At 39.9% G+C, this 15968-nt stretch overlaps 1 protein-coding gene across 2 annotated transcripts in view; it reads left to right on the top strand.

Moving 5' to 3' along the window:
* PCDH15 (protocadherin related 15) overlaps window positions 1-15968 on the top strand; it is a 521765-nt gene that overhangs the window by 290106 nt on the left and 215691 nt on the right. For both annotated transcript variants that reach the window (XM_054983659.1, XM_054983658.1), the window contains 2 exons: window positions 7455-7648; window positions 14347-14479. In XM_054983659.1, coding sequence (XP_054839634.1) covers window positions 7455-7648; window positions 14347-14479 — 327 coding nt within the window. The remainder of the gene's footprint in view (window positions 1-7454; window positions 7649-14346; window positions 14480-15968) is intronic.

Below are 15968 nucleotides of genomic sequence, written 5' to 3'. Positions count from 1 at the left end.
AAGCCTGGCTGCCAATTTTCCTGCAGGCCTATTATTTCTAGGGCACCTTCCAAGCTTCAAGATTGGACTTGTAAAAAAAGCAGGCACCAATCACTGTCAAGGAAGCAGAGGTGTAACGGAGAATATATAATGTTCTGCACTAGAGATGGGCATGAACCGAAACACGAACCAAAGTTCGTGATGAACTAGACCAGTTCATGTTTCATGAACTGGTGGTTCATCAGAGCCTGTTTCTGACAAACTGCCATGAACTTTAGGCTGGTTTGTTTGGTTCGTTTTTTGGTTCATCACTGCAGATAGCCTGGCGCCGATCAATCAGTTTCCTAGGCAACAGGGGATGAACTTCCTGCAGAACTTCTGCTGACTTGGAAGTGACCTTCTGCTGGCCCGGAAGTGATGATTTGCTGACTTGGATGTGATGTTTTCACGAACCAAACAAACTGGTTCGCGAACAGGGGAAGGTTCATGAAAGTTCATGATTCGTGAAATGTGATGAACTACAAACTGCACAGTTCATTTTTTTCCAGTTTGTGCCCATCTCTATTCAGCACAGAGAGGGAGGGTGTTACTTGGAGCTAACACAGGGGTTTCCAAAAGACTTCCCCACTTCCCATTCCCAATTCAAAACAAACAGCCCCCATGCTTCACAACCTACCAAGTCTACAGTGAACAAAGTAGCTACATACACTCCTTTCAGTATGCAAATTAAGTAGTAGCTTTGATCTACCCAGCAGCCTACAAGCCCAAAGCACTACACCAATGTTGTTTAAGTTTAAACTAAGCATGTTTGCTCATGATCAACAGTTATGTTAAAAACATTAGGGCCACAAAATCAGAAAAGTCAGTTATGCTATGTAGGCTAGAATTTCAAAGAAAGCATGCCCACAAGAAGTATAAATTCAGCTGGACCTTTTAAAATGCTACTAATAATAGAGTCAGTTGAAAAATGACTATATTAAGAGAGCCTCTGGACTTGCTTTAATGTGAAATACACCAGTTTGGGCAGGTGTCCATTCTTTTCACATTACAACATTCTGCAAGGACAAATGGCCTTTTAAGATTGCAGTGCTTGTATCCTTCCTGACAAAATGCCATGCCTGGAATTCTTAACCTACTATTTAAACTTCTGATTGTCCAAATGAAATTAATTTTCCTTCCAGAAGTTTTGATTTCTGCAGTATAACAGGCTTGTTAGGTTACTAAGGAAGGATGCCGTGTCAAATATGTCCTACACAAAGAGAATTAGGATTGCGGGACCAGCCTAAACAGTCGGGATTCACTGAGCAGGAAAATACCATGCTGATGCTGTATTTGGAGAAAAACTGGCCACAACTTTATTGGTTACAGAATCAGGGAGCTATGGCTGCGTAGGGGCACGGCTCCCCACATCGGCTGACCTGCCTGCCAGTCTATGACCCCTCACCCGTACAGCCCACCTGCTGCAGGGGGAAACCACGGGATGACGGTTGAGGGAGTCACACTGGGCGGTCGCCTCTGCGTGGCTCCCCCATCACCTGGACACAGGCCTGCTCTGTCAGCCCCCCCAAGCTGGGCTTATCACTTCCAAGCCTGGTCCAAGATCCCTTATGGGGATCCCCATCTATGGGGAAAACAGTGCCAGCCGGCCCTGTTTTTCCCCGCGGGATCGGTGCCCAACGCCCAAACCGCCAACTCTAAGTTGTGACAAATTAACACAGTCAAAAGTGTAATGTTTACAACACTTCCATATGTGCCTAAACATCAGAATATATAACATACAACAACAGTCTTCTGGTCTAACATAGCCCTCATTTCAAAACTAACTTGTCCCAACTTCACACAGACTACCCCAATCTTGAATCAAGCGGAGGGTGGGTGGGGATCTGTGGAGGCCGGCCCAGAAACTTATAGGGTTCAGGAGGACCTGAGAGAAAACCTCTTCTCTCAGGTCGGGCAACAGCTCCTTCCACTAGAATCCCTAGCGAGCTGCCCTGATTGGCCAGCTGGGACAATTCAAACCACGCCGCCTGGCCTGACCCAGGCCGCGCGTTTTAGGCTGGGCCGGTCTTAAACGCTGTCCTGCCAGTTTCCCATCCTTGTGGGCCCGCAAACGCCAGCCCAGGTAAGATACGGGCCGGGGGCTTTTTATTGTATGTTAAAATTCATAATATTATGCTTCAACTTTTTTTTTAATATAAGAAATTGTGTAGGGTTTTTTGATGGGGTAGAAGAAGTATCTGTAATCTGTGCCACAAGAATAGAGTTATCTCTGTATGCATTCTTGACAAATTGTGCTGTTCGAGTGTTTTGCTTTGTTTCCTAATTGCTTTAGAGTCCTTTAAGGATACTTGCCTCCTTTGAGATGATAATCAACTATGATAACTTCAAAAGGAAAATGGCCTAGGTCAGTCATGATTAGATTAGAAACCAGATATTCCAATCAAAAGAAGTAGGTTAGAAAAAGAGCTCTGACCTCAGTACATTTGTGCAGTTAGATAATAATTCACTATGAAAGACTGCTTCTACTCACTAATTGAGTTGCACTGCAGAGATAATAAAACATCTAATTTCTGTAACATTTAGTTGTCTTGCCCAAATGACAGTTTGTATACCAGCCCATTATTTCTAACGGTTATCATCTAACAGTTATCTCAGTCGGGCTGGCCTTAAAACTTTGTAGGACTAATGTTTGGGGTGTGATTGAACTTAGTATTTTCAGTGTGTAGGATCAATTCCAAGTACATACAACTCTGCTACCCACTGCAGTATGCAGTAGGAAAAGAGCACCTTGTTTTTTCTGTATTGGAATCTCTTGGTCATTATTTCCACAGAGTGAAAGAATGCAAACACATGGGTTTGAGGGGAGCAGAAGTAGGTGGGTCTGCATTATTCATTGATTGGTTACAAGTCTTTTGACTGGTTAAAGATCTTTTGATTGGTCTTTTCTTACACTTCTTGTCTTTGGAGTAAGCTCTGGAACATCAAAGAAAGGGGGATGGTTAGGGTTAATGCTGTAAATGCTATAAGGGTCAAGCTATAACAATTAAAATATATTCAAAATAAATATTTGTTATATAGTGTACACAATAATAAAATTAAAAATATATGGCCTGAATGTCAGTCTCCATAAAAAATCAGAGCAAGCTTTAGGTAAGCTGTAACATTTTCCAAATAAAGTTGATAAACTTGTCAAATGACCAACACAATGCCATATACATTTTGGCCCAAGGGACTTCCTCAGTGGTCAATAATTCACACTTTTACAAAAAAACAAGCCCACACATCCAGAAACTAATAAGTATCAATTCTGTCCTGATTATTATCTAGAAATAGAAAAAAGGATTTTTTTTAAAAAAAATGTTGTAATAGAAATAAACATAATTATACTGTAAAAAAAATAATTCTGGAACTGCAGTTTCAAGCCTTGCACAGTTCACCACATTTGGGAGTCTTCTTTAATGCTTCTTCCTAATACCTATGTTCTTTGGGATATGGAGAGAATAATTCTCTTATTCATCTGCTGTTCATGACCTCTGCTGGGAGAAGGAGATAAAAAAGTGTTCCTTTTCCCCCTCTGAGGGACAGCACCAAGAATTAATCATGTAATCTAGCAAAAAAAAAAACCCTTTCCTGGGCTCCATCTTCAGCTTTTCAGCTGGGCTCCATCTTTGCAGCTGAAGGACTAACTAACAGCCATACATGGAAACCTTAGGGGCAATATCAGTGAGACTGTGATAGTACTAATGTCCATTTTTTAAATCTGCACAACTCTCATCTTCACCTGTGTGCCTAGCAAAATAGGATGACAGCACAGCAAGGACTTTTCCTAGGCTTAAGCAGGAAAGTGGAAATATAAAGAATTCCCATAGGTAGGTGCATCCTTAAAGTAACTGAGATGAATTTTGCACCCTTTCCCCATCTTTAACTGATGAATCTTTAAAATCACAGTGGAATTTTGCATTATATCTGTGTATTTTTTAAAAAAAATTGGATGTAATTGTAATGCTGAGTAGAGATGGGCATGAAACTGAATATGAACCAAAAAAAAACCCCTATGAACAAGTGGGTCATGGAAGCTCGTTTGCACAAACTTCCACGAACTGGTCTACTGGTTCGTTTGGTTTGTTTTAAAGGGAAACGCGCCTTTCCATGCTGTGGCAAAGCAGCAAGGAAAGGGGCAGTTTAAATAGCCATTTAAATGGCTCAAGCTGGAGGGAAATGGCCATTTAAACTTTTCCTGCAGCAGGGAAATGCAGGGAAATGGCCCAAATCCCACAAACTCAGCCCCAGCCCCTCACCCCACCCCAGCCCACATACCGCCCAGCCCCAGCCCACCACTTACCTTGGCTATGCTGCTGGGGTGGTGGAGACTACGGCCCAGCAGCAGCAGTTCCAGCATTCTCAGCTGCCCTGCGGGCCTGCAGCCTCCTCCCCCTCCTCCAGCGAGGGGCAGGAAGGCCCTTTTCGGCCTCCTCTGCTGCTTCCACGACAGCCATTTGAAGGGCCGGGGATGCCCTTTTCGGCTTCCTCTGCTGCCCTGTGGACCCGCGCAGCAGCAGCAGCAGCAGCAGAGGCCAAAAATGCCCTTCCTGCCCCTTGCTGGAGGAGGGGCAGGGTGGCAGAGAAGGCCAGAGCTGCTGCTGCTGGGCCACGGCCTCCACCACCCAAGCAGGAGAGCCAAGGTAAGTGGGAGGTGGGGCTGGGGTTTGTGGGCTTTGGGCCATTTAAAGGGCCCTGCCACTTGCAAGCAGCAGGTCCCTTTAAACTATCCACTGACAGGCTGCGGGGGGGGGGATCCCCCCGCGTGCCAGCTGATAGTTTAAAGGGACCTGCCACTTGCAAGCGGCAGGAAAAGGCCCTTTAAACTATAAAATGCCTTTTTCCCTGCCATTGTTAAGCGGCCAGAAAGGGGCATTTATACCACACGAACCACAAAGTGGTTTGTGAAGTTGCCCCAGTTTGTGGGGGTTCCTAGTTCCTGGTTCATGAAAGCGCCACAAGCCCATGGTTCAGGGTTTTTTGTGGTTCATGCCCATGTCTAATGCTGATGGGGGAAAATGGAGAACCCATGAACAATAGCTACCTGAACTTATTAAGATAGACTCCAATATTATATTGATCCAAAAATATCAGCTGCACACTGACATGGTAATTTTCAGAAGGTTATCTGAATAGCTAAAATAAATGTATGCTAATGTTATATAACTCTGGGAAAGTAGACGTGTTTTGCTGGAATAGCTATTCTAAGTGTAGCTGTTGGAAGGCAAAGCCATTTGGCACACAACTGCAGGTTTCAATTTAGATCAGCACAAAGTAATCATGTTAGGCATTTGGGAATCAGGCCAATTTGCCTGAACTTTTCGTTCATGACAGATGTGGAACTACTGGAGTCAGGGTGTCTTACTAGTTTTTCCACACATCAGTAAAAAAAAAAATCACGGTATGAAGTGAGTTCTGGCTGGCTGGCCTAACCTTTGTTAAAAGTGATTGCAAAAATAAAAATTGGCATGCCCATAAACTATGTGGCATTGTGAAAATAGGATGCTATTAAGATTTCTTACAGCTTCTCATTTGCAAAATGCAAATCTTGGCTTTGCCTGAGCAACAGGCGAACATATATATCATTGTCAAGTAGTGAGTATTCCATGTTTTTAATGAACAAAATTATGGCAACTGCATGAATAAGATATACGGGGAAAACAGACTGGATCCTTTTGAAGCCTGCTTTAGACTTTAAAATATTTCCAGAATCATATGAACTATGGAACCATATCAGCCAAAGACACCTGCAGTTTGAATTAATAAAATCATATGTTTTGACAGTTTTTTGACTTTAATTCCGCCTTTCAGGCATCAGTTTGCCCCCAAAATGTTATTCAGATGACTTAACATTTCAAAGCTTCTTCATTTGTAAATTTAATTAACCTTATTAATTTATGTATTTGTGTATTCTATCAGCTTCCTTTTTCATGTTGTCATTGCAAAACCTGGCCTCATTCCAAGTATATAATTAAATAGTTTGAGGTTGCATCCCCCCCCCCCCCACTCACACACACACCGCTGATCTAGAGGAGATTGTTGTAATGCTTTTTAGAGTGTCATCAATCCTTGTTAGTAAAATTCATATATAATGGCAACTACAATGTACAGTTTTACCAGGAAATTCTAAAATCATTAAAAGAATACATGGTTTCTAAGATGTTTAAACTGGAAGAACACATTGCTGAGTTTAGAGCTTTAATGCAACAGCCCATTTCCAGATTCCATAAATTCGGTAAAACAGCCTTTTAATAATACTTGCATGCACAATACACCATTATAGTATAGTGGTTAGACTAAGAGTCTCTTTACATGAGACATTTGACATGTGAAGAACACATGTCAGGAGATGTAATGTTAGCCAGCAAGGGTAGTTTAAAAAGACAGAGCTGGTGGTAGGGCAACGGCTTTGTTATACACTGGAGCTGTGTGAAGGAGCTGTCAGAAGGGAAACTTCAGCCCATTATAACCTCTCCAGGTCCAAGCCCTGCTCTGGAAGGCAGATCCAGCCCATTTCTATTCCTCTCTGCCAGCTGATTGCAATCCCACACAGTTTTAGGCTGGAGAGGTGAAATTGACAGAGCCTTTGGGGGAGGCAAAAATGAAATTAACAAACCCTCTGTGGAGCATCAATCTCCACTGGCTCTGTCTTTTAAAGCTACATTTCTTGGCTATCATTGCGTCTCCCTACACTTGATGAACACGTGCGAAGGTGTCTCAAGGTGTCTTAGACGGGACAAACTTACGACCAAATTAGATGTGACTGTGTTCTTCTGTCTGACACAGGGCAGGTATTGTAATTTTAAAGCGTAAAATGGGCAATTGAAAAATGCCACAGGGATCTGATCCTAGGGTTGCTAGCCTCCAGATGGGGCTTGTGGTTCTCCTAATGGCAGAGATCAGTTCCCTGGAGAAAATGGCTTCATTGGAGGGTGGACTCTGTGGCATTATACCCCGCTGAGATCCCTCCCCTCCCCAAATCCCACCTTCTCCAGGCTCAACCTCCACCTGTCCAGGAATTTCCCAACCTGGAGTTGGCAACTCTACCCGATCCTGATTGGATCCACAGTGCAGTGGGAGAGAAACTCTTGTTTCTCTACAGCAATAGTCCCTTACATAGAGAATCACACCTGATTTATGATACCAGGCCTCCGTTTGCCTCTCCTTTTCTGTATTTTTCTTAATAAATATGAGGAAACTACCTTTCTTTCTTTCCAATGCATCTGAAGAAGTGAGCTCTGATTCATAAAAGCTCATGTTGGAATAAATGTTAGTGCCACTGAACTTCTGTTTTGTTTTGCCTCAGACATGAAAGAATTCACATGACCTACAAAGAGCTTTTATTTTTGTAGTGTTTTAACTTTTGCAGCATTTTGTAGCAATTTTAACTGACAACCATCCTAGTGTAAAAAATGTATTTTGATTTTCAATTACAGCTCACTGCCATGGATGCAGATGAAGGGCCAAATGGGCAAATCATATATGAAATCCTGGCTGGGGATCAGGGTGACTTCATAATCAATGAACAAACAGGCCTTATCACCATTGCGTCTGGAGTTGTATTGTCGGTGGGGCGCTCTTATGCTCTCACTGTCAAAGCATCTGACAATGCTCCACTTGCACAGAGAAGGTAATTAATATTATAATTAATTATTTTCCTTAACATGCTCATAGCCAAGAAATTAACCTTTCCGCAGTATAATTCATAAAAGGCGTAAAGGATCGTGATTATCATCAAAAGAACATGACTGCATTGATTTAGTTTCCTTAGAAAGAGGCACATAAACTGCTCCTTTGCTAAATGTATATTCCTTCTAAGGCCATTTACTATAAGTGTCCCATTAAAAATAGTCATTGTGCTACTATGATTTGACAATGCAAATAAATACTCATATGGGCAAACAGTTATTTGTATTTATTCAGTTCAGAGCACAAGAATAGTTTTGTTTGTTTTTTAAAAGGAAACAGTTATGCTGGATCCATATTTGTAAGCGTGTGTTTGTTTAAAAGACTGAGAATATGAAAGGGGAAGAAAGAAAAACTAAGCAGTGAAGGCAAAACTGTTTATTCTGTAAATTGCCTACTATCATGCAATGGTAATATCTCCAAATATCCTGGAACTGAAAGGATTGCTGAGCTGGAGGTAACCTTTTATCCTGCAGATACAATCTTGTAGTGTGCCTTAGCTCAATTTGGAGCACAAATTACAAGCTGTGCAAACACTGGACAAGCAATGAAATGCACTCCATGGAAACTTACATTTGCACCAGCAAAGTCATTCAGTTTCTCATCTCAACACGTTATATCTGGGAACCACAGAATAGGAAGAGATGAACTCTTTTCTCATGGCTACTTGATGGAGATGAAAACAAATGGTTTCCTAGAATACTTTAACACTTTAGGTTAATGTATGGTTCCATATGAGGTGATAGATCCGAGAGCTGTGGATAATGAACAACAATGTTTAACGTACAAAGAAATAACTAAGATTGAAGCATCTAAACTTAGAATAAAGACGCAAGAGGAACTATCACCTAACTATGATTGGTTTCAGTATAGACAGATTAGAGACTTATACAACTCGGACTTTGCAAAAGGGGGCATACGAACAGAGAACTCGGAACTAGAGCAGACCCTTCTTAAAGAAGACAAGAAAAGAATATCCAAGGTATATCAAGTACTGTTGAAATGGTATACTGAGGATGAGACAGTTAAAACACAAATGGTGAAATGGGCTATAAATTTTAACAAAGAGATAACAATGGAGGCATGGGAATACTTGTGGAAAACTACAATGAAGACAACGACATGTATTAATATTAAAGAGAACATTTTCAAAATGATCTATCGTTGGTACATGACACCAAAGAAGATTGTGCTAGGGAATTTGAATACATCTAACAAATGCTGGAAATGTAAGAAACATGAGGGCTCCCTCTATCATATGTGGTGGTCGTGTGAGGTAGCTAGGCAGTTCTGGGGGGAAATAATAAGAGAAATGAGTGAAATTTTACAGTTTCAAATAAATAAGAACCCAGAACTCCTGCTGCTAAACTTGGGAATGGAGGGAATTCCAGCCCATCATAGGACGATGATATTTTATATGACTGCAGCAGCTAGACTTTTGTATGCGCAGAAATGGAAAGTACAAGAAGTGCCAACTATTGAAGATTGGATCTACAAATTGCTGAACATGGCTGAAATGGACAAGATGACAAGAAAACTGAGAGATCTGGACTCAGGGCAGTTTAACACAGATTGGGAGAAGCTGAAACAATATCTGGAAAAGAAATGGGAGGTGGGAGGAAAACTGTGGCAGTTTGAGAACTACTGAAGTATAATAAAAGTATAAAAGAGAGGGGTGACTTTACCGGGGGAGGAAGAGAAATGCGAATTTATAAGCAGTTAGATTAATTGATCGAGATATATATAGATATGTAAAGATTAAGTGATAGAATACTGATAGAGAATAATTAATGATAAGGTTTAAACATGAGGATTGAGTAACTAACAATATTTTCTTTCTCTGATAAGATTTATATGCACCAAACTGAATGCATAGAAGAGTTAAATTGATTGACTATGTGATAAGTTAGATAGAATTACCATAAAAAGATGAAATGAGTAATATATAGAGAATAAATCAAATTGTTTGATTTAAATGTGGGAAATTTTTATGGTTTACGATGTATAGGTTTATGATATATAGAAATATTCAAAACTGGAAAACGGGATAAATTGGTTATCTAAAGACGTACGGTTTGGGTGTATAATAAGTAAAGGAGTTAAAGATGTACTGCTTAATATAATGGAGAATGTATATTTGTTCTAGACAGATGAATTTTATAGAAGTAAGGGAAAAGGGACAGAGGGTGGGAAAGCTGTTGGAAGTCAACAAAAGGGGGGGAAAGGGAGGGGGTTAGAAACGAAAAATTAGGGGAAAATTGAATGTAATGTAAAAATAATAATGCTCTAACCCAATAAAAATTTTTCAAAAAAAAAAAAAAACACTTTAGGTTAATGTAGATTGTTGTGACCATTTAGACCTGATTTAAATGGAGTTTTGCAATTTTTTTTTCAGATACACAGGTTTGCATTGAGAAGGGCAAGATTTAACGTGCAATCATAAAATGCAGGTTTTAAGATCCGGTTTATCTCAGAACTGACTTGAGTGCACAAATATAAGTGTCTATAAAATTAATATGCACACCACACTTTTATGCATATGTAAATGTATAGGTGACTCCTCTCTGTAAATAGATAATATATGAATTGGCTATGTTTATGCAACAAAGAAGCAAAAAGTAAAGCTGTAGAAATGTATATGTATGTACAGCCTAGCTAAATACATTAAGGTCTTTAGACTTTCAGAATAAAAATTTGGAGTGGAATCTTCCTGGTAAGTGTAAAGCAGTGTGAATCAGGGAAACACAACAAAGTAGAGCATATCCCATTTAGAACTATTTGCATGATGTGTGAGAAAATCTCTCCTTGATTGAAGACGGGGAGGATAAAGGCAAGCCCAAGATCCACCCCCAGTGTCATCACGCATAGAGATGAGAGTGGAGCAAGTACTATCCAAATACCTTTACTGTGGGCAAAACCGCAAAATCGAAACCTTTGTCTCTCTGGATCGCTTCTCAGTACTCGTATTTTTTAAATATAAAGATCTTTACGTTTAAGATTTATACTTGAATGTAAAGATCTTTATACAGTTTTTCAATCATGGTATAAAAAAGGAAAAGGTAATTCTTGGCACATGTGCTGAACAGTGGCATGCCAAACCATTTGCTTGGCATGCAGCATGGTTCTCTCTGCCCAAGCAACTAAAGCAAGTCCCTGTGGCCAGGACAAAGGGGAGAAGTTGACAAGCATGACTTACGTCCATCATCACTTCTTGGATCCAAACAGCTGCTAGCCAGGACTGAGGTAAACCTCTGAGGTACTGGCTGTGCCTCAAGGGCTCAGTTCCCCCAGTGCTTTCCCCCAGTACACCAACATCTTCAGACTGAGGATGTCTTTTCTCAGCATTATCCCTAGTATGGAAGAGCCCACAAGAGCTGCATTTTGGACTTTGTTTCCATTCATTTTGGAGAATTGTCAACTCATTTTTTCAATGACAATGACTAGAAACTTTAAATGATAAGTAGTATTCTTGGGGCTCTAGATTGAACTTTTATGCTACAGCACGTTTCTTCAAAAGTGTGCATACTTCATTCATCTTTGAGTTAGAATGCTATTAAGTATCTTCTTCTTTGGTGATACCGTTTAAGAGGCAACTGTTATTATTCATAAGCCCCACCTCAATCATCCTTCATTCTTTCTTCCTGAGCCTTAATACATGTATATGAAGCAAGCAAAGCAAAGCATGTATGTGAATTTTAAAACTGGCTTATAATTGCTCTCCACTGTTTTGGTCCAATAAAAGACATTTTCTATTCATGGGGGCTGATTCCACACACGTTGGATAATGCACTTTCAATGCACTTTATCAATCGTTTGAGGAGGATTTTTTGTTCCGCACACAGAAAAATCCATTCCAAATGATCTATAAAGAGGATTGGAAGTGCATTATCCAACGTGTGCGGAATCACTCTATTTCTCAATTCATACAACTAATAGAACAGAAACTCATTTTCTTAACCTAGGTTAATTTTAGAAGTTGCACAGGGTCATGTTTAACAACTGGATATTAAAGCTACCCACATACTATAGCTCTTGTAGCTTCCTGTAAACCCAGGATGTTAGGAGGAGAAAAAGAAGATGAAGATGGCTTACAGGATCAAAGCCATGCTGTTACCCACAGGTTGCACTTGGATCAACACTGATTCTGTTGTGTGCATTACATACACGTGCATCATCTGTACTTCATCTCCTGTTAGAATACTTAGGACTTTTTTTACTGCTACATTTTTATTGATGCAGGTGTTTTAGTAACATCCATATCACTGACACAGATCATTAAATCAATGGTTTAATTATAAATAGTTTTAATTTCATGTCAGTGTTTCTCCTATGATTAGAGTTGCCAGGTCCCCTTTCCCTCCTGGGGGAGGGGGGCTGGCACTCACCTTTTTTCTTCTGTTTGGCTCCTTGCGGGGCCAATTCTTTGAGAATCAGCCCCAAACAAGTGTGGGAGCACTCCTGTGGCTGGTGCAATTATGTCACTTCTATGCATGTTCCTATGGGGCCTGCTGGTGGTGGGCGATCTCCTGGCAGTTCCAAACCTCAAAATCAGGTAAATTGCTGGGAGATTGCCTGCCACCAACGGCACCTGAGATCCCTACCTGTGATTAATTGCAAACCTGACATGAAGTTCAACCATTCTAAATTAATGTAAATAAAATGGGACTGACATCCTTAAGGGACCTTTAGAGAATGTTTATCTCTTTCCTTACCCTGGCACTTGAGTGATCATTGGTAAATTGGTTGGTTGTCTGTCTACTCCAGCATTAATTCTGGGCTAAAACTATTCTAAAACACACTACAAATCATTCGCAACCTCTACCGAACAACTATTATTATTATTATTATTTATTCTATTTATGGAATAAATAATAGAAACTGATAGTACTTATGATGAGTATTTTTTTCACTTCAGAGATTGCAGTTAATTATAACTGCCAGCACCCAGTCTTTAAACATCCTTCTCTGCCCCCACCCCAGATTGTGATCATTCTATCTAACAGTCAGGGGATACTTCAAAAACCGCACAGCTACAATTCAGGTTCTGTTTTTAGTTGCTATGGCAACCCAAGAAGGTGTGCAAAAATTGGCAGAGGTCGGGATGAGGAGGAGGGTGTGGCAGTGGAGGTGGCCATTGGGTAGAAACAAGGTAGAGCCAGTGATGTCATAGCGCAAGTTTACGTGGATCTCTTTTTTGTATTCTTTTTTCTAAAACTGAATAGACAAAGAAAATGGAAGAGCAATGAAAGACTTCAAAACAAATTTTTATTTTTAGGTTAACACTTGACTGTAGATGACATAATGGGCTAGAAATCCAAATTTCTGTCTGCCTGACAGAAAGGTACAGCAGCTAGTCCCATGATCCAAGGCTCCTTGGTTGTGTTTTTATAGGAATGCTGAACTAGGAAATTGGCTCCAGGACATAGTGTGATACAAGAAAATAGGACAGCACGCTAGAGAAACCGAGATATTCTCCCATGTGATAGGGCAAGTTCAGGCTTGTTCTAGCAGCAGACCTATTGTCTTGAATTAGTAATATGTGTATGGGCTGTTTTGTTACTGTCTGTGAAGTGAGCAAATAGTAGCAATGCTTAAAATAAAAATAACTCTGGCCAATAAAGGCATAGATTTAACAGAAACTTATATTTGAAATTGATGGTATTTAATTTACACTGTGTAATCCGTCTTGAGTCTCAGTGAGAAAGGTGGACTATAAATACAGTAAATAAAAAAATAAAATAAATAACTAACAGAATTAAAAGAAGCAAATCCATCTTTTTTACTTCCAAAGGTAATCTTTTGATAAACTTTTAATCGTAATCCTACTAATATAGGGCAGGGGACATATGATGTATCTTTTCTGTGGGCTGAAATTTAAAATAATGAGCCCTGTTAACCATTACTTAATACATAAATGTATTTTATTTATTTATTTAGTGCACGTTTTATACCCTCTTCCAAGGAGTTAATGGTTGTGTGTATGTGACTCTCCTCTGTTTACATCAACCCTATGAGATAGATTACACTGAGAGGGGATGAATGGCCAAAGTCACCCAGCAAGCTTCCATGCCTGAGAGGGGATTTGAACCTGCATCTCCAAGATCCTAGTCCACAACTAACTACTACACCATTATGCTTTGTGAAATCTATTGATGGGGCTAAGAGAATCAGTAAATGGTTTGTGAATGTTCTTTGCTTAAAGTAGCTATACTGTTTGGTCAGATCCAAAAACTTGCTTGAAAACCTGGCACTTACCTGAAGCCCAGGCTACCAGGGCCCTCTGGCCCAAAATCAATACCATTCTCACTTTGTGCAGCAAACCTGAGAAGATCTGGAGATAATTATTCTTCCCACTTATGGGGCCCACTAAGGGTGCCTTACCCAAAGGATCCTGAAATCCCTGAGCTGGTATTTAGGAGCATCAGCATGAACAAGGAATTTCTACTCTCTTCAGTGTCAAGTCACACAGAGTGAATGAATCAATGGAAAAGGTCCATTATTGCTGCTGAAATGGAATTCTTGTTTATTGTCATAAGGAGGTCAAAATATTTATTATAGAATGGTAACATGATATAGTTTATTGAGAAAAAGTCATGTTATAAATGGTATTTGACCAGTTTTTGTTCTTTCATGTCATTGCAGGAGCTCCATCACTACTGTTTACATTGAGGTCCTTCCTCCAAACAATCAGAGCCCACCTCGCTTTCCCCAGCAGATGTACAGTCTTGAAATAAGTGAGGCTATGAGAATTGGTGCCATTTTGCTAAATTTGCAGGTACAGAATGCTTCAATGTAAGCATTTACAGAGCTCTTTCTGCTTATGGATGCTTAAGATCACTGAACCCTTTTCATATTCCTTTATCTGCAGAACCTCTTGCATGTTGCCACCAAGCCACTGTGCATCACAGAGGATTGTGGGGAGTCTTCTAGGGTACACTTTAAGTACACATCAGATACTAGCCAGGTTTTAGGTCCTCATCTTTAGGACAACCAAAGAAAATGTGTACACCTTAAAATACTCCCAATACTCTCTGTTTACATGTTGCAGAGGACAAATCATTCAGCATTCTATACCTTCTCACTGACCCCCACTTGACCCACTGGTAAGCTTCTGCTCAAAACTGTGAAAACTATATCAACCATTTGAAAGTCATTATGTTTTTGGTATTACTACGTTGTGTGGCAGTAGAGCATGCTATCTATGATTCTCCCAGTAAGAACAATTACCATTTTGTATGAATAGGGCAATATATACATTTTCAAGCTTTGGTACATGTGAGTGTGTACCCAGAACAAATCTGGATTCCTGTTGTGTATATTGTGGCAGGAAAATGATGCATTTTCCTGTTCACAAAAAAGGTACATTGAGGGGATTGTGTACAGCATGATCTGCTGGTAAACAACGTAGAGGCACCAAAAATGTGATGACCGAAAATGGCTATGTCTTAGGTGAAATAAGTGCATTCATTATTATAAAGATGTTTTAGACCTTCATATATAGCTTTCTCAAAGCAGCAAGAAAGGAATTTAAATAATGGATAGTCTTGCACATTTTTGAGCGTAAGTAACTCCTATAGATTTAAGCTAAGATTACAACTAATAGTACTATTAACTATCTATCACCCTTCCTTCAAAGAGCTCTGGCTGTTGTACACGTTTCTTCACTCCACCACTTTCTTTTAAAATTTATTTAAAACATCTAATGCTACTTTTCCATCCAGTTCCATCCCCAGGGAGGTGATCATTCAAGACATTAAAACAAATTTTAAAATGGGTATTTAACGCCTAAGAAGATTGCGCTTGGAAATACAAATATGTCAGACAAATGCTGGAAATGTAAAAAGCATGAAGGATCATTGTATCACATGTGGTGGACTTGTGAGGTAGCTAAGCAATACTGGGGAGATATAATAGAAATAATTAATGAGGTTTTGCAAACCCAAATAAATAAGAACCCAGAATTGCTGCTACTGAACTTGGGAATGGAAGATGTTCCAATGCAGTATAGAACATTGCTATTTTACATGACTACAGCAGCAAGACTTTTGTATGCGCAGAAATGGAAAGTGCAAGAAATATCAACTATAGAAGATTGGATATACAAATTGTTGTACATGGCAGAAATGGACAAAATGACAAGAAAACTGAAAGATCTGGATCCAGGAGAATATTTTGCAGACTGGGGGAAACTGAAACAATATTTAGAAAAAAAATGGGATATGAAAGGAGAACTGTGGCAGTTTGAGAATTATTAATTTGTGATT

Source organism: Eublepharis macularius, chromosome 6 (assembly GCF_028583425.1).
Source record: "Eublepharis macularius isolate TG4126 chromosome 6, MPM_Emac_v1.0, whole genome shotgun sequence".
Classification (NCBI taxonomy): domain Eukaryota; kingdom Metazoa; phylum Chordata; class Lepidosauria; order Squamata; family Eublepharidae; genus Eublepharis; species Eublepharis macularius.
This window is presented reverse-complemented; position numbering and strand designations above follow the sequence as displayed.